The sequence below is a fragment of the Conger conger genome, chromosome 9, assembly GCF_963514075.1.
Source record: "Conger conger chromosome 9, fConCon1.1, whole genome shotgun sequence".
Classification (NCBI taxonomy): domain Eukaryota; kingdom Metazoa; phylum Chordata; class Actinopteri; order Anguilliformes; family Congridae; genus Conger; species Conger conger.
Genome location: NC_083768.1, coordinates 52,445,771 through 52,473,061, shown reverse-complemented (window position 1 = coordinate 52,473,061; position 27,291 = coordinate 52,445,771). Strand labels below are relative to the sequence as shown.

Here is a 27,291-nt window from a genome sequence, read left to right as displayed (position 1 = left end):
CAACAACAACAACTTGTTTCTGATAAATGAATGACATGGAAGGCATGTGGGAAGGGGCAATGCATTATCTTGCTAAAATCTGCATTCATATGTGGGTACATTTTAAGGACACATGCTGACTGAGTACAGTCCATAGCTACTTGTATCACCATAGTTACTTGTCTGTTGTTTAAGGGAGTGTCCCCATCTCACTGCCTTAAACTGGGGTTGGTGAGCTCTGAAAAACCTCAGCAAACTTAGAACAAAATACCACCTCAGCTGAATCACAGCACAAAACCACTGCTCCACTTGTTTCCTAGTGACATACTTGTGTGGGTCAGTTATTACTGGTTATTCAGGAAATACAGTGTAATGCCTTTGGCTGTGGATCTAACGATCACTGCCATGAATGTAATTAGTGGTACTGATATGTAGCCATATCAAAAGTAGTTGGAGAACAAAAATACATTTTGATGTGCAGGATGTGGTGATGTTGACCCATAGTTGTCAACTGGATATACAAGCTGACAAATAATGCAAAACGGAAACTCTGCCCATTCTTTACTGGTAAACTGAACATTAACTGTATGTTTAATGGTTTATTATGTACTCAGCAGTTTTATATTCTAACCCTTAAATTAAAGGGCACAATCCATAGTAGACTGAATATGTACAGTAGGTCAACTTTCTTCCCTCTCAACCATCTACTTTTGTATTGTTCACCTTCATACCTAACCCAGGACATCCAACTTTTCTGAGGCACAAGGAAAAATGGTATCATGTAAATCTGAATTAATTCTGGGGATTTAAGCAAGCAGTAGTCAGGGTTATACAGTATATGCTGATTCACAAGGGGCCACCAAGGATCAGGTTGATTAAGTTCTGCGATCAATATGCTACTAAGTACATATAAGGTGATCTTAACGGTCACCATGGATACTCCAGGTCCTGATTTATGGCTGGGTTCCACAAGCCTGACCTCAGATGGACCTCAGGTGTTATGCTTGTAGCAAGGGCACTTGGTTGGGGACAGATGCATTGTTTCACAGAATTTTTAAAGAAAGAAACTGCTGTTGTGCATTGACTATCAACATACAACATATGTTTCTGCCCAGGCACTCCATTTATCTACATGGTTTGTGCAGTGAAAATGGAAATCTGTATTTCTAAGAAGGCAGTTGCGAAATAATTGCTGGTAGCCATAACTCCTCGACTAAACTTCTGCCATGGTACCTTAGTCATTATAACGTGGCCCTGACAAAACAGGTTGATCAAATAGTTTCGATCAGAAATGGTAACTGGAATTCCGTGTGGGAATCTTTGAAATTTCAAACCATATTGACAATCTTCATGCCAAAAAAATAGACAACCATGTTTGGTGGGGAGGGGGGTGAATGAATACTTTTCAAGTCTTCTTTGTGGAGTTTGATTTGGGTTTTTTGGGCTTTCGAGATCAACTTTCACATGTTCGCACACCTCCAGAATGTCATGGGTGGAGTTTTTACAGGGTTGTTTTAAACCACCTCTTAATTTCACCCCATTCCACGTCTGTGGTTACAGTTCGACAGAATAGATTGGTTAGTACCCTCAGACAAACAGTAGCAGAATACATAGTGTCAACCTGTCAGCATTCCTCTGAAGCATAATGCTCAGAAGATGAAGTTAATGAAGTAATTTAATTGATGTTCCTGCGGGAGATTCTTTGAAGGACTAATGTGAATTCAAAGCAAACTGAGTGTCAAACTCTTCATCTGTTTAACTCATCTGTTCATCTGTGTAGCATCGACCAAATTCTCATATTATGGTACATAGCCCATTCCTGGGATAGGTTGAGTCAATGAATTATAGTATGTGTGTTACTTACAGTAAAAACAGGGAAAATCATTATAAGTTCATGTCATCAGAACCGCTGTTCTGTTCATGCTGTTAGTAACTATGCTTGTTCAGGATAGTCCTCTTAATGGATAAATGAGACTGTTCTCCTCGACACCCAATCTAATGGAAAGTATTTTCTGCAAGTGTACTTGTATGTATGTATGTATGTATGTCGCCCAAATTCAATCAAAATTTGTCTGTGAAACTGTAAGTTTTCAGTTTAAGCTTTTTAATGACAACTATAACTATAGAGTTAACGGTCACCAGAAATTAAAGCAAAAACACGCCTGCAGTGACTAAGTAGAAACTGCATTTAATTATCAAAGTTTATGGCAGATTGTTGATGATTCATGCATGTTATGAAATGGTGCTTCTTTCAGGATTTGACCTCATGGAGTTCTTTAACGTGAGAGACATTCTGGGGACCAAGTCTGAAGCAGGCCAAAGCTCCTTTGTGCGACTTGGAACAATGCCGATTGTCCAACAGACTGAGTGAGTATCTAAGAAGTTCAGTTATTATTACTGTTCACTGTGGCGGTTCCCCCTTGTGTACTGTATATACACTCAGTGAGAACTTTGTTAGGTAGACCTGCACACTAGGTTTACACTCATTGCAACAGTGGCATGCAGAAGACCATTTCTAAACAACGTTTCAAACCCCTAAGTTGCTACAGCAGCAGAAGTCCGAATAAAGTGCTCAATGTGTAATACAAGGATTAAAGGGCTGCATAGCAGTCTTGACCCTGAATGCTAAACATTTAAATGGAAGCTGGACAGGCTGGCAATGTTTTCTATTTGATACTTAGTTACTGTGATGACCTTTTGCCACAACTAAATATACAGTACACTGCAAAATGCTTTCTTTTGCCAAATGCCTTCATTACTGAATGTGACTTTTCAAGTCATCATTCTCTTCATCAGTCACAAAAGACAAAAAAAGCACAGCAAGGTTAAAAATGGCTGATATGGCTGCTAGTCTTTCTTTACCTTTATGTTTGGAAAACCTGTATAAAGTATTTGTATTTAAATACTCTTTATCAGCAGTCCAGTTAATCTATAAGAATCTGCATGGCTTGTCCACAATCTTCTAAAATTACATCACATCTCAATCTCTTTTCCCTGGTTACAGTTAGCAGGGTAGTTGAATGGAACGGCTCCACCATAGCTTCCATCAATTTTCGAACTTTACATCTATCTCCAGATATCTCTATTCCGCAGGCACCATTTAACAGCCTATCCCCTCCCTGTGTGGTCGTTTTCCCCCGGTCATAGTATCTGTAATGACTGCCTGCACTGGCCCCCAGTTGTGGTATAAACACAACTGTAAAATCACGCACAACCTTCTGATACCGACTGAAGACCCACCTCTTCAGACTTGCTCCCCTTCCATTTCCATTTGAACCCCCAGAACTCTTATCCTAATTATTTAAGGTTTTAATGGTGTTTTTTTATAATTTAATGTTTTTTTGTGGGTTTTATCTATATAACATTTGTGAAGTGGCATAGTTCATTTAAAATGAGTGCTTTGTTGTTTTTGCCTATAAAACCACTACACTCTGAATGGTATCTGGCAATTTTGCTCAAATAACTAGGTGGATGTCCTTGTGTTCTCTGACATTATATGTTGCTATGGATAAGAGCTTCTGATAAATGAATGTAATTTGTACAAACTCCAGATACATCCCTCAACAACATTTTATTGAGGTGTCAGACAGGATAATATACTATGACGGCTGATTACAAGCATGTTCAACCCATTTATCATGCCACTATATCTGCTGCTCATCTGTCTGGGCATATTTCTGAACAACATATTTAATAATAGTATGTCATATAAATGTAATTGTATGGCATGCCAAATTCTTAACATATTGAAGAATAGTGGCAACATGTATTACTGAAGGTGACATTTCAAGTTATCATGCGTCATAAAAAGCTAAAACAAAGCACCTTTAAATGCTTTGAGTGTCTAGAAAAGCGCTATATAAAATGCAATGATCTATCTATCTATCTGCCGCTATTTAAGCTGTGCAAAAAGGTCACCTGACAAGTCATGGGACAAAAGACTATCAAATACAGTACAGTACAAATTGCTGGAAGAATAGCAAGATGTGGATTTGGATTTCATTGCATTTTCTTTCTTTTTTTTCTTCTTTTTGGATTGGTTTCACTTGCCACTGACAGAAAACATCCAATATAATAGCTAGTGTGGAGCGCCAATGATTGTTAATCCATCCCTGCAGTAGTAAATTCCCTCTGACCTCAGAGGCAGATATTTGGTCACTCCTTGAAATTATGTCATTTGGCATTACACCTGTCCCTCTTTCCAGTCCAGCGGGAAGTAAATGTTTGTTCGATAACCCTGCCGAATTAACTGCACCTCCTGCTCCACGCAACCCTCTGCTGAGATTACTGCTCCAGGGACAGGAATTACACTGACTCCTAGCTCACACGCTCATAGCCGACTTTATTCTGCCAACAGCAGTTCTAAGGTCATGAGAGGTCAAGTGAACTATGCTAATCACTAAGTGCTGAAAAGGGCAGCTCTTTGTTCAGGGCACAGTGGGTTGTTGCTCTGTACTCCAGCACACTGGATTTGAAAAGAACCAAGGAATATGAGATTTCAGTGGCAGTGGATACTGTTAACTCTGAAATTTGAAGGTATTTACATCCATATTGGGTGATTCATGTAGGAATTTCAGTCTTTATTTTATATCCATCCATCCATCCATCCATCCATTATTTTTACCTGCTTATCCTGAACAGGGTCGCAGGGGGGCTGGAGCCTATCCCAGCATACATTGGGCGAAAGGCAGGAATACACCCTGGACAGGTCGCCAGTCCATCGCAGGGCACACACACCATTCACTCACACACTCATACCTACGGGCAATTTAGACTCTCCAATCAGCCTAACCTGCATGTCTTTGGACTGTGGGAGGAAACCGGAGTACCTGGAGGAAACCCACGCAGACACGAGGAGAACATGCAAACTCCGCACAGAGAGGCCCCGGCCCAGGACCTCCTTGCTGTGAGGCGGCAGTGCTACCCACAACCCATGTAAAATAAATATATGATAGGGAATCATTTTATCAAAGTCACCGTACAAGTCCATGCAAGACAATGTCGTGATCTACTAGAGATAAACAAGGCAATAACTTAATCTTATTGAAAAGCAATTGGGTTCTTACAATGCATACAATTTATCATTACAGATTTCCCAACTTTTCTAGCCAGCTAGCTAGGTATCAGGTAGCCTGTTGCTAAATCCAAAAATTGCACAAAGTGTATACATACAAGTTAGCTAGTAATCATGAATAATTACAATAAACACCACCTGTTACCACCTTGATTTGAGCTTTTTTCAGACTCAAAAACTACAGGGCACAATGCACAATCAATATCCCCAAATTTCAGTGAAGCTACTGGGTGTTACAGTGCATATTGTATGTTGTGTTTGTGAAATATACAGTACTGTTTTTTGGGAAATATAGGCCTACCTGTTGACCTTTCAATCAAAGCTTGAGTAAAATGGACTGTGTTTGGCCATAGATTGTTTAACAATATCCACACAGAAATGTGAGCTTGAAACACTGTATAGCTTCCATCCATCCATCCATCCATTATCTGAACCCGCTTATCCTGAACAGGGTCGCAGGGGGGCTGGAGCCTATCCCAGCATACATTGGGCGAAAGGCAGGAATACACCCTGGACAGGTCGCCAGTCCATCGCAGGGCACACACACCATTCACTCACACACTCATACCTACGGGCAATTTAGACTCTCCAATCAGCCTAACCTGCATGTCTTTGGACTGTGGGAGGAAACCGGAGTACCCGGAGGAAACCCACGCAGACACGGGGAGAACATGCAAACTCCGCACAGAGAGGCCCCGGCCGACGGGGATTCGAACCCAGGACCTCCTTGCTGTGAGGCGGCAGTGCTACCCACTGCGCCATCCGTGCCGCCTTACTGTATAGCTTGCATCTGTAAAATAATACAGTCGCCAAGAAAATAACTTCACATGTTGAGTAGGAGAAAATGGCAAGACAGTCTGGTGTTTGCAGCCTTGGCTATCACCAGAACAAAAGCACATCAACCCACAACAATATTTTCAGACTTGCCAACACTTTTCTAAATTATAAGTGCTCAACTCATGAAAAGAAAATGTTATTTCATAGTGTATTCGACTGATGAGTTATGAGCTAAGCAAACTAAACTGGTCTGTGGTTAAATAAAAGAATATACCTTTTATTACAGTATTATGTATCTACACATTAAAAAGTCTCACTGAAACTGCAAGCCATTGTAGTTTTCATGTATCATCCATTTTGAACATATTCAAGGCTGCAAGATGAACTATTTGTGCTTGAAAGAAAACAAACAAATGATAACCAATTTACAGATAGTTTAGTTCAGAGAATATCAAGCAACATTATTAGGCATCTCTGGGTCTTACCACCGACTTCCGAATGTTTTGAAACCTTTTTCAAATGGGCTTGAAAAAGATCTGCTTTTCAAAGCCTTTCATTATGCTTTCGTGGAAATGCATGATGTGTATTTCCATGGAAGTTTATTAGGTGGCTACCATTTCATTCAAATACAATGGCGATATTTTGAAAAAACCAGTAGTGAGATGATACACTTATACTGAATGCTGTGGGAGGTCAGATAGCTGATATTTCAAGTCCATCTCTTTCTCTCTTTCTTTCTTTCTTTCTTTCTTTCTGGCAGAGATGTTTTCCCTCAAGGTCTACCAGATGAATATGCGTTTGTGACCACTTTCAAGTTCAGAAAGACGTCCCGGCGGGAAGACTGGTACCTTTGGCAAATATTTGACAAATATGGCATACCACAGGTGTGTAAAAGCCTTTATTGTTAAATTAATTTTGTTCAATTCAAAATAATTTTACTGAAATACGTAAGTATGCTGATTAAAAAAAAAAAAAAAATTTAAAGAAGCTGAACCATAAAATTATGCATGTGGAACCACAGGCTTGGCGCTGGTTCCTTTGGTTCTTGTGCGCACAAGATAATTAAATATAAAGGGATATACTTCTTTGTGCAGCCTGCCTGTACTATCACACACAATCCCATGAAAATGGAGCAAATTCAGTTGGACACATTTTATTTCCACCTCAGAGTGTCATACAAACAATACAAAACAACTTTTCTCAAATGATAGAAAGAACAGATGTTTATCGACTCCCTGCACAGTTGGCCACACTCACCCACACCCAATTGGGTGCCACACCCAATAGAAAGTGTCATAAAATGTATTCCAGCATTTCCAGACCAGTTCTTGGACCTTGGGGGACTATCCTGTTAACATTGCTAACAGCTTCGGCTTCATCATTGTACTTCTTTATATGACCAGGGTGTCCCTAGCTAATTGAATATACTATGTGGCTGTCATACAGTAGGCCAATACATGTAAAAATAGCACTGCTGGGTAGTAGGCAACTTAATATCTTGTGGGACCCTGATTGTGAGTAGACTTTCCCTCTTGTGATCATGTCTGACTAGGTGTCTATCCGTCTCGATGGGGAGGATAAGGCTGTGGAATACAATGCAGTTGGTCTAACCAAGGATGCAGTGAGAGCTGTCTTCAAAAACCCAGAGGTTGACAACCTGTTTGATCGCAACTGGCACAAGATTGCCCTCAGCGTGCAGGCCAAATCAGTGTCCCTCTACCTGGACTGCAAACACATACAGACATTGCCCATTGACGACAGGGAGGACATCGATATTCAAGGAAGGACTGTCATTGGAAAGAGGTTATACGACAGTGTGCCGATTGATGTGAGTCACTGCTTCATATGAAGAGGGAAATTAGCTAATTTAACTAAAGCATGGCCTAAGATGCATTTGTGGCTTATGTCATGGTCTTCAAGCCAATAGCTGTTTCCATTAGAATGTTGGAATCGTATAAAATTACTTTTACATGCTCCGAGATAAAAGTTTTATCTCTTATCTTGTCTTGCATGTGGTCCTTGATGACCGAAATAATAATTTGTATCTTAGAATGGTTCATATTTTTATTGGCCAACAAATAGTGTTAGCTTTGTCAAAATTGTAGTTGGCTAATGGAAACACGCCTTCTTGGAGTGTCTCAATACAATATGATATTATCGCATTTTACTAATGTTTTTACACCTGTGCCTGAAATGTGTTTGCAGCTCTGACAATTTGTTCTCGCCTGTCTGCCGGAATTATTTCCCCTAGTTTGACCTCCAGAGGATGGTGATCTACTGTGACTCAAAGCACGCTGAGCTGGAAACCTGCTGTGACCTCCCTACCGGTCCTGTAAGTGCACCTGTCACCATGTAGGATACCGGAGTACATTCCCATGATGCCAAAGTGCCACCCCCCCCCCCCCCCTTCAATTCTGGATGTTGTAGTTTATGTTTCTCGGACTCCTATTTAGCTCTCTCAATCGACGGTTCTCCCAACTTGCCTGGACCAGCTGTTGTTTGATATATTAAAAATAATCATTTGTTATTTAGCTGATACTTTATCCAAAGCAACATACAGTTGGTTAGACTAAACAGGGGAGACAACCCCCCCGGGAGCAATGGTACATTAAAAGACTTTGCTCAAGGGTGTGCGGATCTTATCGTGGCTACACCAGGGATGGAACTACCCACCTTCCTGGTCTCACTCATGTACCCTAGCCACTAGGCTACATGCTGCCCCAGTTAAAATTAACTGGAAGCATTGTTGCTGACCATGAGGGACTTTTCTTTTCAGTGCCCAAAGAAGGTTGTGACCGAGGAACCCCCTATTCAGATTCCCACTCCCACCCCAACGAGTGCAGCGCAGCATGTTGGCTCTAAAGAAGTGAACTGCTCTTGCCCTCCAGGAGAAAAGGTGAGACCAATGTGTCAAAGCTAATCCATTGTCTTCATACCCACAACCGTTTGCATATGGTTTGTAGTTTGGCCATGACGGTATGTTTTTGTTTGCTTGGTCCATTCTGATATAACATATTCGCGTAATGATATAAGAAGATTAAAGATTTTGCATCATTGTAGCACCCATATAAATATACAGATGGTGAAACGTATATTGCAAGCAATATACTTCTCAACCAAAATGTCATATGAACACAAATAACCTTTTTTGATTGCTGAGAACATTCTGATCATATCTTACTGTAGTTCATATGCAGATAACTTCAAGCTCTAAAATTGGACACACATTATATTCCACACTGGACCAGACTGTCTGGTCTCTTTCTGTGGGCAGAAATATATTTTTCAGCTGCTCTTCGAGCAGAAGAAATGCAGACGTTCAGGCCTTTTGCCCGTGCTGAAAGTGTTTCTGTTCGCTTCCTGCAGGGAGAGGCTGGTCTACGCGGAACTGATGGTCCCAAGGGTGACAAGGTCATTTAACAGTCACTGAAAAAAAAATATCTCGCTGACTCAGAGCATTCTGCTGAGGAATTTTGCAGAAGCCAGTCTCATTCTTTTGGTCGTTGTGATGCCCTGTTGTAAAACGCCATGCATATTCTTTCAGGGGGATACTGGGATTCGGGGCCCAGTGGGACCTTCAGGACTCAAAGGACAGAAAGGAGATCCTGTATGAGATGCCGTTATTTACAACACAACTATGGGGCTGAGTTTGTGTGGAATGAAAACAGGAGTAGCTAGTAGTAAAATTAATTTGACTTTTGACTATAATCAGCCCCATAGAATTTTCAAGACATGTTAAAAGTACAAAATATTTATTTTATAGCTTGAATAGAAGCAGTATTTCATATTTTGTGGTTAACTTTTTAAAGATTAATTCTTATGTTTGGATGAGTTTTCCTAATTTCATTTTCTTCATACTTTTCTCCATTTGCTTTTCTGCTGCTGCCATGCCAAGCATGGCTCGAAAAAAATTGATCCATGTCGATTAATTTTTTTCAGGGCAAAGCTGTGTCTATCAAAGGTGATAGAGGCGAAAAGGTAAGTTCATGGGATTAACAGTTAAACTCCTCACTTGTTATAATGAACGGAGGCGCTCAGCCAGGAGTGTTACTCTTACTTAATCTGAATAGTAGTTCAATACTGTAGTACTAAGCTGAAATGCCAAGGAAACAGAATGCAGGAGTAAATGCTTTTGCAACTGTAGTCTCATGGATGTCACAAGCATGTAGACTGGATCATATTTTAGATGTATTTCAGGACTGACGTAATCCCTGACTTTAAACGATAAAACGTGTCTATTCGTGTTTCCAGCTGCTTCTCAGCTGATTTTTCGCATTATTCCATCCATACAGCTGGATATTCAGCTAGACAAATCCCTTAAGAGCTTTACTCCAAGGTATAACAGCAAAGCCTAACATTGGATTTCCATGGTGAGAGCAGTAGCTATGATATGTATCAGTTTCTAGTTTAGCCTGACCTGCATTTATTTTGGGCGCTTTGATCTGTTATTATTTTAGGCCTTACCGGGGGGGGGCAACAGACAGGGTGAGATTCCATATGGTGTCATCAGATCTTCTTGGATATGACCTGGAAGTGTTCCTTCCCATTGCGTCACGGTCCAAAAGGAAAGATATGCTCAGATGGCAGTCTCGGAATTGCTGGTCCACTGCATAGGGTGTGCGACAGGGGGGACATGTCCATTAACCCTTTGAAGAGTAGGTTATTTGGTTATTTTATTTTATTTTTCAAAATGATAAGTCAGTGTTCTAGAACTCCATTGCTTTCAAATACAAGCAGTGATCGTGACAGAATTGGAATATTCAATAAGAACATTGTAATCACATATTTCTGATCTCACACATTAAAGGTCCCATAATTGTGGACAATGACATTCCCCTTGCTGCAGTAGGCCTATGTGGATTATAAAGGAGTTGAAGGTGTTCAAAAAACACTCTGAAAGTTCCAAAATGCACTTGGCGCCGAAGGCAATCAGCACATTGGAGCTAGCCAGCCAATCAGAACAGGTTGATATCAATGAGCCTTAAAGACACAGTCACTAAAACAGCCTGTTCTTGGTAAAGCTCATGAGAGGCGCTGGAGAATGGACGTGTAGGACTGGATAAAGACTGGTTTTGGTTCCTAAAACCACACAAAAAGGTTAAGTGGAGGAGGAAAAACACATTCCATAGTCCGGGACAGTTCCAGCTGGGAGCTCCGATGTATAATTCTCCCTTCTGCCTCGGCCCCCACTGATATCAGAGTGCCTGTACAGAGACCCGTACTTATAGCAGCCACAAGTGGGCCGGAGGACACGGCCAGGGACTCTGACATGTCCTACGGGCAGTTTGACATGGTGAAAAGTGCTCTGCGCTTTGATTTTCTGTAACAGCACCATTGTGAGAATCAAGTGTAACCTTTCTGTCGCCGTTTTCTTGTTTGTTCATTATAAATTTGCCAGGCACCTAAGCAATCTAGATCAGCAGACGTGACAAAGACAATGAGCTGTGCCGTCAGCATTGCTCATTTTGTATTTAACATTATTGATGCATTTAACTTAATCATAATTATAGCTGTTAATATTACATGTCGTGTTGGTGACCTAATTACATGTTTCCATCTTTAATATGAGATGTTTATGAAAAGACTAGTGGAGGAGTTTACTGATTTAAATTACATGAAACCACAACTTCATACCTGTTTGTGGTATATTTCTCCTGCCAAAGTTTCTTTCTATTTCTGTCCACTGTCTTCTTCTTTTTCGATGATCTATTCTATTCAGTTACTTTCCTAAATGGTAGAACCACAAACCTTTCCTTTCAATAAGCTGCTCATTTGTGCAGGTAAAGACAAGTTATCCCAATTCAATCTGACAGTAATGTGCTCTGTCCTTAACTTTGAATAAAGACTGCATGCAAGGCTTAGAATTCAATGGAACAATTGTGGCACTGGCCTGGATTCAGTTCAGGTTTTCAGAGAGAGTTACTTCCCTGCTGACAGCTCAAGCTCAAGAGCTCTTAGCTGGTTTACCAATTCAGACCAACTCCCAGCTCAACATGGTTTAGCTGGTTGACTAGTTCAGACCACCTCCCTGCTCAACATGGTTTAGCAGGTTGACCAGTTCAGACCAGCTCCCAGCATGGTTTGAAGGTGGGGTTTGGACCTTTTGAGAGTATTTCACAGATTCCAATACACCGGACAAGCTCAGTAACACATATAAAAGTATTTAAATCCTAAACAATTATGTATTTGACCCAGGTGTGGAACAAACATAATTATCAGACATCAGGTATACTACTCAGATGTACAGTCATACTGAATACCAGTGGCAATTCCCAACACTGCAAAAATGGGAGGGTTACTAGATTTGGCATCTTCACAAAGGGGTTAAGAAGAAAGAGGACGCTGAGGAGTTCAGTAATCAAAGGGACTGATAGGCCAAGGAAGTCCTCTGCAGTTGACGAATTATCAGCATAATGAATAAAAACACCCAAACCCTTCAAACAGATCAGAAACCCTTCAGTATGCAGGTGTGGATGTGTCAGTGGCTACTTTCCACAGAAGACTTCTCAAACAGATGTACAGAGGCTTCACTGCAAGATACAAACCACTAGTTGGCTGCAAGAGAGAGTCGAGAGAGAGTGTGAAATTGTCCCCCCTCAAATGTTGGTCTGTTCCAATGTGCTGGAGTATAGAGCCAAAACAGAAATTGTAGCACTGTCCAAATACTTAAGGACTGCAGTCTATATTGTATGGATAATTTTGCATTTCATTCTTTTACTACCGGCATTTAAATTGAATGCAGATGTTGTTATTTTCTATGCCTTTTTTCCTTAAATCCTCAAGGGAGAACTGCTGGTTTTGTAATGTCTAATAAGCACAGCTAATAGGAATTCTCAAAATAAAGAGTTGCATTATTTTACTTAACTGATTTATGAATTCAGTAATATTTTATACAAGCCAGGGGCTCCATGGCCCTCAAGTATTAGGCATTAAAAAAAAAAATTATTTGAGACAGTTACTTGCAACTCAATTCAAACAAATGATGTCAAATAAAAGTACAGTATAAAAATGTAGACTATGGGGTGTCAAAGAACATTAGAAGTTGCTAGGTCATTTTCACATGACATTTTTTATTTGACTGGCGCTTACAGTTGATTAGACTAAGCAGGAGACAATCCCCCTGGAGCAATGTGGGTATAAGGGCCTTGCTAAAGGGCCCAACAGCTGTTTGGATTTTATCATGGCTATTTCAGGGACCACCACCAAGCTTGCGGGTTACAGTCATGTACCTTAACCACTACGCTGCAGGCTACCCACATCTGCCTGATCTACGCTGGTACATGGTTTACTGGTGGCCAGTGGTATCTTATGTTCCTAAATGTCTCCCACAGGGTGTAGAGGGCTCAAAAGGTGAATCTGGAAATCAAGGAGAAAATGGAGAAAGGGTAGGAAAATCTTTGCGACATTGTCAGTTTTAAGTAAACCCAGAATGCTGTTTTCTGTTTGCATGGAAGCATTTTCAGTTAATTTATTTGCCAGTAAGTTATGTACCGGTACGACAAAAGCTTACAATTGTTTATGAGAAAATTATGTTTCTGGTGAGGTTTTAATATTACGGCATTTTATTTATTGTTATTGAATTTAAACTATTGTTTAAGTTGATTTTTATTTGATTCTCCTTCAATCGCAGGGATCATTTGGACTTCCTGGCCTTGCTGGAAAAAAAGGAGAGAGGGGAGACAGAGTGAGTACCATCACCGCTGAGTTAGAAGTCAGTTAATTCATGAATTATGATTTCATTAATTTCATTTAGTCAAAAGGAGCAATGCACACCAGTCAACAGGTCAACAGGTGCATCAACACAGAAAGTGCTAGGTAGCAAAACTGTTCATTGTCACTGTTCATCTTCTGTCGTCCCTTTGCAATTCATTGTAAACTCACAATGTTGCAAATGTGAGCATAAAATTACATTTGGGTGTATAACAGGAAATGATATCTGTTCATGTCACCATTTCATTGTGCCTGATTTATTTCTACAGGGTGAATCAGGAAAATCAGGTGAAAAAGGGTTGCCTGGCCCCCTGGGACCAAAGGTGAATCAACACATCTCCAATGTGTTTCATTTCAAGCACAAGTTTCCCAGTAGGCTGACTTTGACTTTGAATTACCTGATGTAAAGTTTTTTGTGTTCTTCACTGAAAGTTACACTAGAGTCACATGCTGGATTTATTTATTTAAATTTTGTATTCAACATATTTCATATTCTTTTGCAATTTATGTTTTATAAAATGATTGAATTTGTCCTACAATATGTATATTTTCTAAATACAATTGCACAATATACGTATTTGACATTATCTTAAATATATCAGAATCCTTTTGGACTTGCTTAAAATGCATATTATAATGAAAGATTGTATATTATAATGAAAATACTTTAGTTAATCAGATTTCCATAAATGTAATGATGCATGAGAAGTGCAGGGAAGGGTGGAAATGGAGCTGGGTGACTTGTCCGATCCGGCACAACAGCATAGGTTATCTTTGTACCCATTTTTAAAAAACGATTCTCTATCAGCCGCACGCTTCCACGAGACTGCAGAGTGACATAGAGAACATTGGGAACTATCATCAGGAAATAAAAGCTGTAAAAGCTGTTTTAGAAGAGCAGTCACAAGCTTTACTAGCCAGCATTGATTACTGGGTTACAAACAAATGCAAAGAGCTGTATGTCAATTGTATACCCTCAATAGCTTTGTGATAGCCTCCTTAAATAACTAATGACAATAACACGGTGGCTGTTCCTTTTTTATAAGCTCAATTTGATAGTGAGTTCTGTCAGATTCACTAAAGATGGTCCTTCCAAAGCAGAGGTTGGAAATTCAGGTTCAGAAAGTAAAAGTCCACCCCAGTATTTTGTTCCGGTCATTTTGTTCTTGGATTTGATAATTAGCACAATTCTTAAGCCAGGAGGTTGAACTAATTAGTGATATCAGAGACATATGGCAGGACTTTTACTTTCTGATCTCTGGAGTTTCCACCTCACCTAAGTATGAGAAAGAAGCTTGCCAGTAAAACATTCACTTGTTTGTGAAGCACTAAGGGGCATAACTGCTGTCTACTCTGTTGAATTGATACCTGGAGTATAAGTTTCAAGTAAGGAGTATGCATGAAGTATTATGCATTATTAATTATTATGCATTATAAGTATTTAGCTTTAGTTTTAGTATTTAGGTTGCTCTGGCTAAGACACCTGCTGAATGAATTGAATGTAAAAGTAAAAGGCCCATAGGTGACGGTGGTGGAATATTAACTTTAGCCGCCATGCTAGCTACCGCCGGTGTGCTACTGGATAACGTTAGCTCCTCTGTCTCATCTTCAGCAGAACCACTGGACTCTGGTTCTGACATGCACACTGCCTAATACTCGGCTAACATACGAAATAACAAAAATAAGAAACGAGATCCCACTTCTGACACCATATTCCTGTATGCTAGGACTGTAATACATGAATGATGACAGATGCGCATTTGCAGTTCAGCCATGTAATACAGGAAGTGCCAGTCACAGGTTCCTGAGCGCGGGTCATGTAGAAAACAACAAAACTAGTCGATTGCCGATGGCATCGATCTAACTATACCCGTAACACCAATGGCCGCGCATCGCATTTTCTTGCAGTACTTATTTCCTGGCCTGGTTTTGTCTTTCATCTCATTGAACCCAGAGACAACGGAGGAAAATAAGAAATGTTTCTAGGTCCACTAAGTTTTACTCCAACAAGCTGTAAGTCCCACGTGGATTGAGTCTCTGCAGATTGGCTCAGTAGAGAGAGACAAGAAAAGGGGATCTCCTGCCCCCTGCTGAAAACCTTGCTTTATTGCATGCAAATTAAGAATTTGTTGTGTTCAGCTCACACATTGTCCACTCCTTGTAACTTGTAATATGACTGCTAAAAATTTTAATTAAATATATCGCTATCACTGAGATTCAGACCACAATCAGGGTGTGCCTGAAACATAAAAAAAAAGATTAATGGAGGAATTTGTGTCGGAAGAAAGCAAGTGAATTTGGTTTTTGGAGCACGGCTATCAAGGACAGGTGTTGAAGCCACTTAAGCGCTGTAACATCCTGCCTTATGACAGCGCCTATTTCACAACCTCCCCTCCTAAACCCTGTCTGAATAGATCACATGTATTCTATAGAAATAGAAGCAACAGGTTGTCATTATCATTACATATTGTCTTATGTCACTATATCATTTAGGCTTTGCAGGAAATAAATACTGATTATCATTTGATTTTGTTGGCAGTCAACAAGCTCAGTAATATGTGTGCTTAGTTACAGCATTTGGCTAATACTGGATTCTGTATCCTGTATTTAATGATAACTATATTGCTAATGCAAATTACATTTTTACAATATTGTATCACTCAACTTCCTATTATATTCAGCAATGTCTCCTGTTCTTGCAAAGTGGATTGTGAATGATTTTTTGAAATAATGTCGTAAAGTTTAATGAAGGATGATGCCATTGTAACAAAGTCATTTTCCTCCTCAACTTATACTTGAATTTAATTATTTTTTTCTGGGGGCTCAGTATTAACAAGCCATGTTTTTTCTTTCATGTGTGACCCAGGGGGTACAAGGAGATTCAGGACTTAATGGCTTACCTGGTCCCAAAGGAGTGATTGTAAGGGCTTTTCTCCAAATTGACACATACACCACAGGCTTGTTTTAAGGCTCTTATAAGAATGGCATAATGCCAATGGCCTTGCTTTATCTTTCTGTTACCAATGCTTTTACATTTGATGAGAATTTTTACGGAGATATTTGCTGACTAAAAGTGTTTTCATTGGATGAGAAATCTGCTAAAGTTGCCAATCAATTGCTTTTAATCAATTGCTTTTATTGCCACACAGCAAGCTGGTGGAATTTGTTCCAGTACAGCTGGAGAGCTCTCATTTATGACATGACATTACATATACACTAGAATCACATGACATATACCCAGGCAGACAAGCATACAGGGCAAATCAACAAGTAGAACATAGAAAATTTAATTGCCCAATTGAATTGCCTCTGTGAGATATGCAGTGCATATTAGGCCACAGCAGAACTGGAGACTTTGAGATAGACACATAGTATAGGTGACCCATTAAAAGGAAGCTAAACTGAAATAAGCACAGACACTGCATTTAGCATTTCACTAAATCGTTACTTTTTAATTATGTTTGTTTAATCATCTGTTTATTTTTGTAGGGTGAAAAAGGCCCTAAAGGAGAAAAAGGAGTGTCAGGATTAAGGGTGAGAGTGATTACTGCAGAATTGATGATGCTATCTACATTTTGTTCCTGCAATAATATTCATAATGTCCTTGGGTGTTTTCTCTATATTTACATGGAGGTGGTGCTAGTTAGGTGGCATTGTATTCTGTCACTGTCATAAATAATTTAAAATGCTAAGGAGAATATGACTGATACTGTTTTACGATTAAATATGGCCCAGAAGTTTTTTTTAATTTTATTTCAATTACCTTTAATAAAAGTCTAGTCTGGTGGTATTGGAAAATTAAAACTAAAAAATAACATCTGGAAGTAGAAAAAAAAAGATGCTTACAGTGCCACCTGTTGGTAATTATTTACTGTACCAGAAATTAATGTAATTGATGGATTGAGCAGAATTTAGTTAACATAACTGACATAAGTAAATTCTTCTCCAAGGTAATCTAAGGTGATAGCTATTTAAACAACGGCTTCAGGTGAAAAGGGAATTGGGATTGAGACAGAGTTAACTCAAAGAACAACGCTGCATGCTACAATCACCCCTCAGATCTACTCACCTCTCAGCGGAGGAAGAAAATGGCATAAACAGATGTGGTCGGTCGTCTCAATGTGCTCTCTGAATTTCCTGTGCTGAGTGTGTGGGTGAACCACAATGATGTCTAATTCACAGCACAGTGCCTACCTCAAAAATTATCTTTCATTTGCAATGTGAACAAATCCAATTTGTATGCAGCACGATGGGATAATCCCATTGTAATCATTCTGTAGAGATACATTTTTGATTTATCTTATTTTCATGATGTTGGGGCATCCAAATGAATGCTCAACTGGCATGTTGCACAACACAGATTGGTTTACCATATGGACATTTTTTTACTAGTAGGAGTCAGAATGAAGTAACCTTCCAATATGTGTTTCCCACTGAGCAATGTTTATCTTCCTGCTTTTCAGGGGCGTCGTGCTGTCGCCTTCCATACCTCAATCTGCTGTAATATCTGGACAAATGCTTGAAAACAATAAGAAAACAAAAAAAAATTGCTAAAAGATGTAAAGTTCAAGTGCATTTGATGATATTAAATAGTTTTGAAGCCTGAAGATTTCTCAATGTACTTCCCACAAATCTCTTTAAAAATAATTTTCTCTGTAACATGCTAGGGAGAACCTGGTCTGGATGGATTTCCTGGAAAACCTGGGGTTCCGGGGAAAGATGTAAGTTATTACTGTCAGTCAATAGTGCTCATGCACAGTACTATGTGTATATTTTAATCTGCTTCTGTGAGGGTGGGGGGATGTTTGTGTCTGTTCACTTACAACAGGGAAAAAGATCATAACAACTTATCAATTAACCTAAGAGAAAGGTTTTCCATGTCCTGCGTCACAAGTAAATGCCTTTTAAAGTTTTAAGAAAGGTTCCAGAAATCCACTAAGTGCTTGGCCCTTTCAACAGAGCACTTCCCTAGATTGCATTTTTTATTAATTTATTGTTATATTGAAAACTTGCCATGAAACACCCTTGGCAATGAAAGTGTGTCAAATTGGCATACCAATCTACAATATAGAACTGCTTAAGTGCTCAAATGAGGTAACAGGGCTTTTCCTGGTACATGGGGTACAGATATTGGCACACTTCATATTAGGGTGGGCAAAACTGGCTGGAGAACGCTAACAATGAAACGACTGACACAACATCTGTGTTTAGTCTGCAAGGAGGGACTGTGTTCATACTTTTTAAGCAATTTTCTGAAGTAAAAACAAAGTTTTGAGCCGGATGGAATTTCAGATGACCCAAGAAGCTGCTCTGCCAAGCAGCTAATAACAGTTATATTTTTGGGGGAGGAATTTCAATCAAGGCAATAACATTTGAGATCCTGGGTTGATTTTTACAAGCTTGATTGTGTGGTTGTTTGGAAAAATGGATAACATAATTAAACTTATTTTACAGGGCATACGAGGAGGGAACGGATTGCCAGGAGTTAGTGGTGCCAAAGGTGCAAAGGTATGAATGCAATGTGGTATCTTATTGTATGCTTTTGCAACTTTTAAAACAATCAATCAAATGTCGTCAAATGTTTTTGCGCATTACCTGCACAAATATTTTCTCAATTTCAGAGACCATGCACTGTCTCAAGCTCATTATGTCACGTAATCAAGTGAAAAATTCACATTCACTCCAGTGTCTTACTCCTTTGCTGGCATATTGTCTTAGAGCTCAAATATACACTAGAGACAGAATCAGAATTCAATTTATAAAGGTTGGATGACGCATGACCTGAGTTTCAATTGCTATAGGTCATGACAAAGGAGCCATAGTGAATACCCAATGCCATTGAGAGTACCTCAGTGAGAGCCAAAGGTGTTGGAAAGAGAAATAAAACATGCAAAAGTCTCTCTCAGTTGAACCCATTTTGCTCAAGAGCCAAAAAAAGAACAGGAAAAAAAAACCCCAGAAAGCATTTAAAAAAAGAAAAGAAAAAAGAACTGTGATTTATTGCACGACGGGATACGACATCAGACAGACAGATTTCTCTGTACTCTTCCACCTCTAGATGCTCCAGACATTCCTTTGTCTCAATGACAGAGGGTACACTCATTTGTCTGCTTTTGCAAAATGAGTGAAGGTTATCATTTTTTTACCTGTAATTACTGATCTGCCTCCCGTTAGCACGCCTCCCGATTCTAACGAACGTTTGGCGCACCACACACACTCGCCTAGAGGGAGTGTTGTGTGTTGACGTGTTGCAGGGGGCATCCCTGCTTGAAGGGTAGAAGAATGGTAAACGAGCTGGGAAGTGATATTTACTGTACACACCTCCCGAAAGATAATTAGTGCATTCATTGCTCCCCCAAAATAGTCTCTCATTTCTCTCTGTAGAATTTACAGCTTTGCTGCCATTATACTGCCATTAGTAGCTCTTTTCATTAGAGGAATGATTAGTGACTTGAATTATTTTGTTTCCAAAGTGTTTCTCTTTGTTGCTTTTGTTGATTGGTAGGGAGAAATAGGTCTACCTGGATTGCCTGGAGATGTGGTAAGAATACATTATGGATAACTTATTGTTAAATTGTATATTCTGCTTTTTAAAATTGCATTATTGTTGTTGTTGTTGTTCTGTATCCTTTCAGTTATTCTGCCCTTGCCATGTGTTAATAATAATATCACTCTTGCCATAACACTGATAGTGATACAATATCTGTGCAGGTCCAATGGTTTTGCCTTTGTTTCACTGTCAATAAAGTGTTTAGACAATTGTCAAATTTGCTTAGACTTTATGCTCAACAGTATGTTTGCTTTGCTAGGTGCAGAAAGAAGGCTTAAGAGGAGATGGTGTAAGTAAAGTCTACTTTTCATCATACCTTTTTTTATTTTTGTTTATTCGCAGATCTTCTACAGTGGAAACAGTTTTCTGTACATACCAACAGTTACCTTAACCCAGGAGAAAAATAATATTTTGGCTTAATAAATGTATTGGATGAGTTTTTTCAGAATATATATTTTTATTTAAGTTTAATTGAATGTCCCTTAGAAGAGAAATACTGTATAGACCTCAGGGAAGCCAAAATGCAATTTCCTTGTTTAAGGATGCAGGGTCTGAGGTTAAATTATCACATTCATTTATTTATTCACTCTTGATACAATTTACTGTTTTACTGTGTTTTTACAGGGACCCCCAGGACCCCGTGGGCCCCCAGGACCAGGCGGCCCTGCAGGACCTGTGGTAAGAGTTATTTCTACTAGTTTCTGTGCAGTAAAGGTGCAGTGTGCCTGAAGTTTACTCTAATATTTTGAGGTAGTTTCTGAGTCTCCCTAATATTTATGTCAATGACATTTCTGCTAAAATAACTTCTAAATGAGCAAAAAAACTTTATAATGATATGTATTTGCATGGAATTTAACCATAGTACATGTGTTTGCTATACATGTTTTAAGTTTTGAAGTTTTTCACTATTTTCTGATAACATTCTCTTTACTCAGGGACCACCCGGTCCCCAAGGACAACCCGGAGAGCCCGGTGAATTTGGTCAGAGGGTAAGACTGTGCCTTATTTGGCCAGCCAGCCAATAGTGGAATTATCCATAACATGCCCTCAGTACTGTGAATAATTATATCACCGAATGACCAAATAACAAGTGTTTTTCATGGCCCCTGCCATGTCTTCACTCTACCTCCATATACTTACATTTACTATCATGGCTTTGCTCACCCCATGTTTTAAAGTCATTTAGCAAATTCCTGGTATCATCATGCACTGGTAGCCATAGGAACCGGCTGTAAACACCACTGCAATTTATATTGCAGCAAAGATCTGCTCTGGGATTTCCAGAGATTTTAATGGAGGAAAGTTTATGAACAAGCCACACAAACAAAAGTCTGTAGTTGGCAAGACCATTGACTCTTAACCCCGGGGATATGCAGGTACTATACTGTAATGGCTATAAAAACCGCAGGGAAAAGTTAGTCTTCATAGCCCACTCAACCCCAAAAGACAACAGGTGGTTGTGGCTTGTTAGGTTAGGTGGTTTGTAACTGAAGGATGTGGCAAATCAATTTGTAAACCACTGGTATATTAGTGTATATCTATTGTAGAGAATGCGAATACTCATCTGTGTGTAGCAAGAGCTTTGAATCAAAAGAAAACTTGTTGACATTTAGTCATAGGCAGAAATTAAATAGAATATAAATTAATGTCATTAAATAATACTTGAGAAACAAGTGTACTTCTTCTCAATGTAAACACAATGCTCTCCAAAGTGAGCCAGGAACACTCTCAATGTAAGTCAAACATGCACTGTAATATTTATTTCAGTTAGTAGCCCACATGCTCATGCATGTAATCATGCTCTATTGTACTGCATGGAAAAAAACCCTTGATATAATTTATCTTTCAAAGGTAGGCAAGAGCCTAATTACTGGTTGATTCAAACAAGACCTAGTTTGAATATTTCTGGACATTAGCTTCAGTATCTTTTACAAATGCCTTCCCAATGCACTGCCTTCCACTAAGCAGGTTAGATAATGGATGGATGGAGAGTTACAGAGAGCTATTGAAAAAAGGCACTGTAGGTTCACCAAACAGATAGATCATGGCATACCCCTTAAAGAAAGGTTCAATGTTGAAGACTGCACTGCCACTTGTCAGTCAACCAGACTGAAGAATACTGAATCTAGGATGATACAGATGAGATAAATAAGTAGTTTAAAATAGGTCATTTCTCCACGTTTTTAGCACTACAATACCCACTGTGAGAGTTTTCTCTCAGATGTGTTGGGGCACATGCTTAAGCATGTACAGTATTTGTTACAATTAATCTACATAATTATTTGTTATTTAATTAGTCAGCAAATGTACTTTAGGACAGCGGTTTAGCTGGATGTGTACAGTCATACAGAGCCAACTTATTTGTACTGCACTGTACATCTTGTAAAGTTCTTCCTATTGTTAGGCATGCATTGCAAACTAGATCACTGGCATGGCATAGTGTCAGTTGTGAGAGGTGCAAATAACTGTTTTGGCATTTATTTTTGGCATTGGTTAACTGGCTTTGAATTTGGCCACCGATATGACTGAATGTCTCTGTGGAACAGCAGTTCACTGTAGGGGAGTTGTAGCAGTAATAATACTGCCAGTATCACAGACAGGTTGGTTGCTTGGCTAATCAGCAGTACAGCTCCATTTATTGTAGTCATTATCATTTACGCTTTCCCTGCCAATAGGTAGCCATCTTCTCTGATAGTTTCAAGGTGAAATAGAATGTAGTTGTGTATTCTGCAGCAGGGGGCAGCACTACCCTACAATCAGTCGATATGAGACAAAAATCACTGTGGCTATGCTGCACATAATTAACACGAACAAACCAATAGGTGGAAGCTGGTTTTGCTTAATTATCATATTTTGTTATGTTTATATTAATGTTTTATATTCTGATTATATAATCATTGTTCTAGGGTAAGAAAGGGGAAAGCGGACTGCCTGGTGTGGATGGACTACCTGGCCCACAAGTAAGTGAGAGTATTCATAAATATTATGTATTCACAATTATTTTCTATTTGTGTTGTGGAACCATGGGTCTTACTGTCAAGATTGGGATGTTATTAAAACAATAATGCACAAGCCTGTTCAACATAATAACATTTCCACTTTTCCCCTGGCAATACCTTGTAGTGGTTTATTCCTTTTGTGTATACTTTGTTGATACACAAGCTTGTCAGTATTTACTTTGTGTAGCACTCACATCCCACATGGGCTATTTGATCCAGAGCCTGGAGCAGCATTATAAGATCTACTAATATGTTTTCTGGGTAGCACATAGCTGATATTACTATTACAGTGTCTGTGGAAACACTTAGGCTGAAGTAAAAAAAAAAAAGACAAAAAGCAGAAAGACAGAACTGGAACAACAGTATGGATGATTTGCCTCACAAAGTTCTTTCTGAATCATTTTATCATGTTCTGTGTGGTTTATGCAATGCATGTGACTGAGACTCCCTCTAGTGGATACAATTAAAAGCCCTTATTATAGAAAGACGCTGTGGGCCAGATTTATTAAAGGACTGCTTTTCAGATGTAAAGACATTCGCTATAAGGTCCCAATACCAATGTGGGATTTACTAAATGCTAGCAATGGGTCAAAGTTTGGATTTAATTAGGATGCTAATAGGATGTAATTTGCGGGGGTCACTCACATTACCCAAATTAATTATTATGTCCGATTTACTAAATGTGACTCCCTACTTTGTGTGAGAGTCCTGGAACTGCTGAAAGCAGGCGGTATTTTCTGTGTGCCATTATAGCCTTTAGCTCACACGCATTATGCAGGGGCAAGGTGTTCGGTTGCAGGCTAAGCACATCCACGGCAGGGTGGGGTGGGGACGAATTAATGCATTAACACTCCGAAAAGGAGACAGGATTTCATTTTCTTTCACACATGTCTGTCTCCTAATGTATTTGACATATAATGTTAAATTATCTTTGGAAGGACGCAAGACATCTATTGAAGTCAGCTAGGAGTTTGTAATCTGCATCTGCAGCAAGTTCTGAATTTAAGCTTCTGCATATACGTTCATTAGGGTAATGATTTGTGAATACGGTTTTGCCTTCTCCCATTATGAGTTAATTTGTGTCTATTCCGTCCACAGCCCCACAACTTTCTAATTTTGCGGGGCTTTGTCCACCTGTTGTTCTACCGGTATTAGCGTTAAACTATGTCAGGGGTGCATAACTCTGGTCATCAAGGGCCGATCTGCTTATTGTATTTTGTTCCAACCAATTGCCTTGTTTTTAATTTGCTGACAACTCTATGAATTACCCTAATTCAAGCCTGTATTTGAGCACAGCAAAATCATTAGGATACACTTACAGCCTGCAGCTGTAGCTGGTACTCAGATAAGATATGATTGAGTCAATTAAATAATTAGAGATAATTATGATTGGCATAAGAAGTTGGCACAAGATCACAATGTCTTTTCTTTATATATGTAGTCTATTTTTTATAGGACTACAGAATAGATTTTTTGTGCGATTTTCTCTCTCTTTTGCTGATGTATTCCTATATGCTGTAATAGGGTGTGAAACATCCCGTTGACTATCTATATCTGTAAATTGATGTTTTCTTTTTCTTGTTATACTGTAGCTCCATACCAATTTCACAGCACCTTCTAAACTGTATGTGCAAGCATGCCATGTTTCTGACATTTTATGGGTGTTTCCTACTGCAAAATTGCAAAAGGGTGTTTCATTTATTGGACTTACATTAGTAATGTAAGTCTTGTAAAACGGGCGTTAATATATTGGTATATGCACCCACAAATGAGTTGCAATAGACCAAATATTTTTGCACTGCGACTGTTTCCTTAGTAAATCTGGCCCTGTGTTGTGTCTGACTGATTCAACAAGGGATTTAACTGTTTATTTTTGTATTGCTTTTCTTAGGGACCTGAAGGTCCTCCTGGACAACCTGGTCCTGCTGGAAAAACTGGCCCACCTGTGAGTCCCTGATTAAAGACAACGATACTGAAGAATATTTCAGATTTTTAAGGGCTTGATCAAGAGCAGTTAAACTATGTAATGGCAGCATATTATAACTGACACAATCTGAGGTTATCCCTGCTGAAAAAAACAGCTGAAGCCAGGTTTTGAAACAGCTAGTAGCTGGTTGACCAGTTCAGACCAGCTCCCAGCTTGACATGATTTAGCTGGTTGACCAGTTCAGACCAGCTCCCAGCTTGACATGATTTAGCTGGTCGGCCAGTTCAGACCAACTCTCAGCTTGACATGATTTAGCTGGTCGGCCAGTTCAGACCAGCTCCCAGCTTGACATGATTTAGCTGGTCGGCCAGTTCAGACCAACTCTCAGCTTGACATGATTTGACCAGCTCAAGCTATGTTTAAAACACGGCTGTTTGTTGGTTGACCAGCTCATACCCAGCTAGACCAGCTTCATGACCAGCTGGCCCATGCTGGTTGAATCAATGTTCACGCTGGTCAGGCTGGCATAGCTGGATTTTACAGCAGGGATATTACTGCATGCATTGTTGCTTCTTGACAAGAAAAGCCTACGTATTTAATCAGATATGCATTAATATGCATTAATGCATTTAGTACAGTTTTCTTGTTGTACTACTGCATGAGTATAGCATTGATTTTAAGTAGAATTAACATTGATTGTGTTAATTTATTTTCACTTTCACACTTCAGGGACTGCCTGGAGAAATTGGATTTTCAGGAAAACCTGGAGAGGCAGGAAAACCTGTGAGTTGTTGTGGCCCTTGACAGAAATGTACACTTGCATCATTTGAGTACATTTGAGACAGTCTCTAATGTCGGATTTCGTCTTCATGTCTTTGAGAGAGTTCACTGTTAGCACTCATTGCCAGTAGAAGTAGTTTGCTAATGTAACTTAAGTTAACGGTTCTGACGGTTTTCTTTTTCCTTAGGGCATACCTGGTAAAGATGGGCTTGATGGGTTCTCAGGAAATGATGGGGCAAAGGTTAGTATTGCATCACCTGTACAGTGGCCTTTCTGTTATTTAATGTTTATTTAGTTAGACAAATGTATTTATGTTTCTATTTAAACATAGATTAGTGTGAAAACAAATGTAATGCAAAGTATCACAGCATGTTTAGCAGGGATCATCAAATCACAGTCCTAGAGAGCAGGTTTTCCACACTCCCTTTACCTAGGAGTCAGGTGTGAAGACGGTTGCACTAATTGTTCAGCTAATTACCAGGAGAAAAGCAGGGCCATACTTGTATTTGAGGTGATGGCTGATTTATAGGATATATGCTCACTTACAATACTTGTCCCTAGATGGGCTTTTCAAACATGTATACGTACATATACAACACAAAAGGAAAATCATAAAACACATAAAATACAAATACTACAACATTGTTAAAATTGAATAAAGATATCATATCATGAAAATGAAATCCTGCCGAGTGGCAGTACATGAACATGTATGCTGACACAACTGACTGTTTTTTTTAAAAACTGTTTATGGTTAAATTAAAAATTCTCGAAACTGCTCAGTTATAAAGTGCGCAGGTAGAGCTACTGACCGCTCAGCCATTCTTAACCTCCTGAGACCCTGCATCCTAATTCAAGTTTGGCTTCCTGTGCGCTATATGGTATTTCCAAGTATATAAATATGTGACATTCAATTGAAATTAACTGAAATTTTCAAAATATTTTCACTGCAACATGCATTTGGAGCAAAAAGAAGCAAATATACTTACTAACAGTGTTTAACTCGTACTAATAGACATTGGAATCACTCATGGTAAATGAGGACATGTAAAGCTGCATAACATATTCATCAATATCACATCTATTAATCTGCTGTATACTTAATCACTTCATCTCTCTTTCCTTCAAACAGGGGCCTCCAGGTGAATCCGGTTTAGATGGATTTCCTGGAAAACCTGGGCCTAAGGTAACAGTTATTATAAGTACGGTACAATAACCTTGCTATCAGCATGATTGTTTGACTGCCATAAAAACGTACTGTATGGGTGACAGCTTCTCAAAGCAACATTAAGTGGAAAAACAAACTCGGGTTTGTGGAAATGGGGACGGAGCACTCATTGTACCATGATTGGTGGCATCTGTCATTGGGTAACGGGGAGGAAAATACGTTTGCACTTTGGACACATAGAGTGATAGCTATGAATCTCAACCATGGACCCTGTCATCAGTGATGTCATCCACCTCAGTGTTCCTTTGATGCTATCTTGTTTATTT

At 39.3% G+C, this 27,291-nt stretch overlaps 1 protein-coding gene across 1 annotated transcript in view; it reads left to right on the top strand.

The window, feature by feature from the left end:
- Positions 1-27,291, top strand: part of col22a1 (collagen, type XXII, alpha 1) — an 81,697-nt gene that overhangs the window by 23,510 nt on the left and 30,896 nt on the right. Inside the window, exons 5-28 of the mRNA XM_061253402.1 lie at positions 2,235-2,346; positions 6,591-6,714; positions 7,383-7,658; positions 8,082-8,162; positions 8,607-8,726; positions 9,197-9,241; positions 9,375-9,437; positions 9,770-9,808; positions 13,162-13,215; positions 13,461-13,514; positions 13,810-13,863; positions 16,407-16,460; positions 17,030-17,074; positions 18,208-18,261; positions 18,995-19,048; positions 20,046-20,081; positions 20,350-20,379; positions 20,715-20,768; positions 21,026-21,079; positions 22,997-23,050; positions 24,981-25,034; positions 25,746-25,799; positions 25,985-26,038; positions 26,930-26,983. Of these exons, the coding sequence (XP_061109386.1) occupies positions 2,235-2,346; positions 6,591-6,714; positions 7,383-7,658; positions 8,082-8,162; positions 8,607-8,726; positions 9,197-9,241; positions 9,375-9,437; positions 9,770-9,808; positions 13,162-13,215; positions 13,461-13,514; positions 13,810-13,863; positions 16,407-16,460; positions 17,030-17,074; positions 18,208-18,261; positions 18,995-19,048; positions 20,046-20,081; positions 20,350-20,379; positions 20,715-20,768; positions 21,026-21,079; positions 22,997-23,050; positions 24,981-25,034; positions 25,746-25,799; positions 25,985-26,038; positions 26,930-26,983 (1,673 nt within the window). The remainder of the gene's footprint in view (positions 1-2,234; positions 2,347-6,590; positions 6,715-7,382; positions 7,659-8,081; positions 8,163-8,606; positions 8,727-9,196; positions 9,242-9,374; positions 9,438-9,769; positions 9,809-13,161; positions 13,216-13,460; positions 13,515-13,809; positions 13,864-16,406; positions 16,461-17,029; positions 17,075-18,207; positions 18,262-18,994; positions 19,049-20,045; positions 20,082-20,349; positions 20,380-20,714; positions 20,769-21,025; positions 21,080-22,996; positions 23,051-24,980; positions 25,035-25,745; positions 25,800-25,984; positions 26,039-26,929; positions 26,984-27,291) is intronic.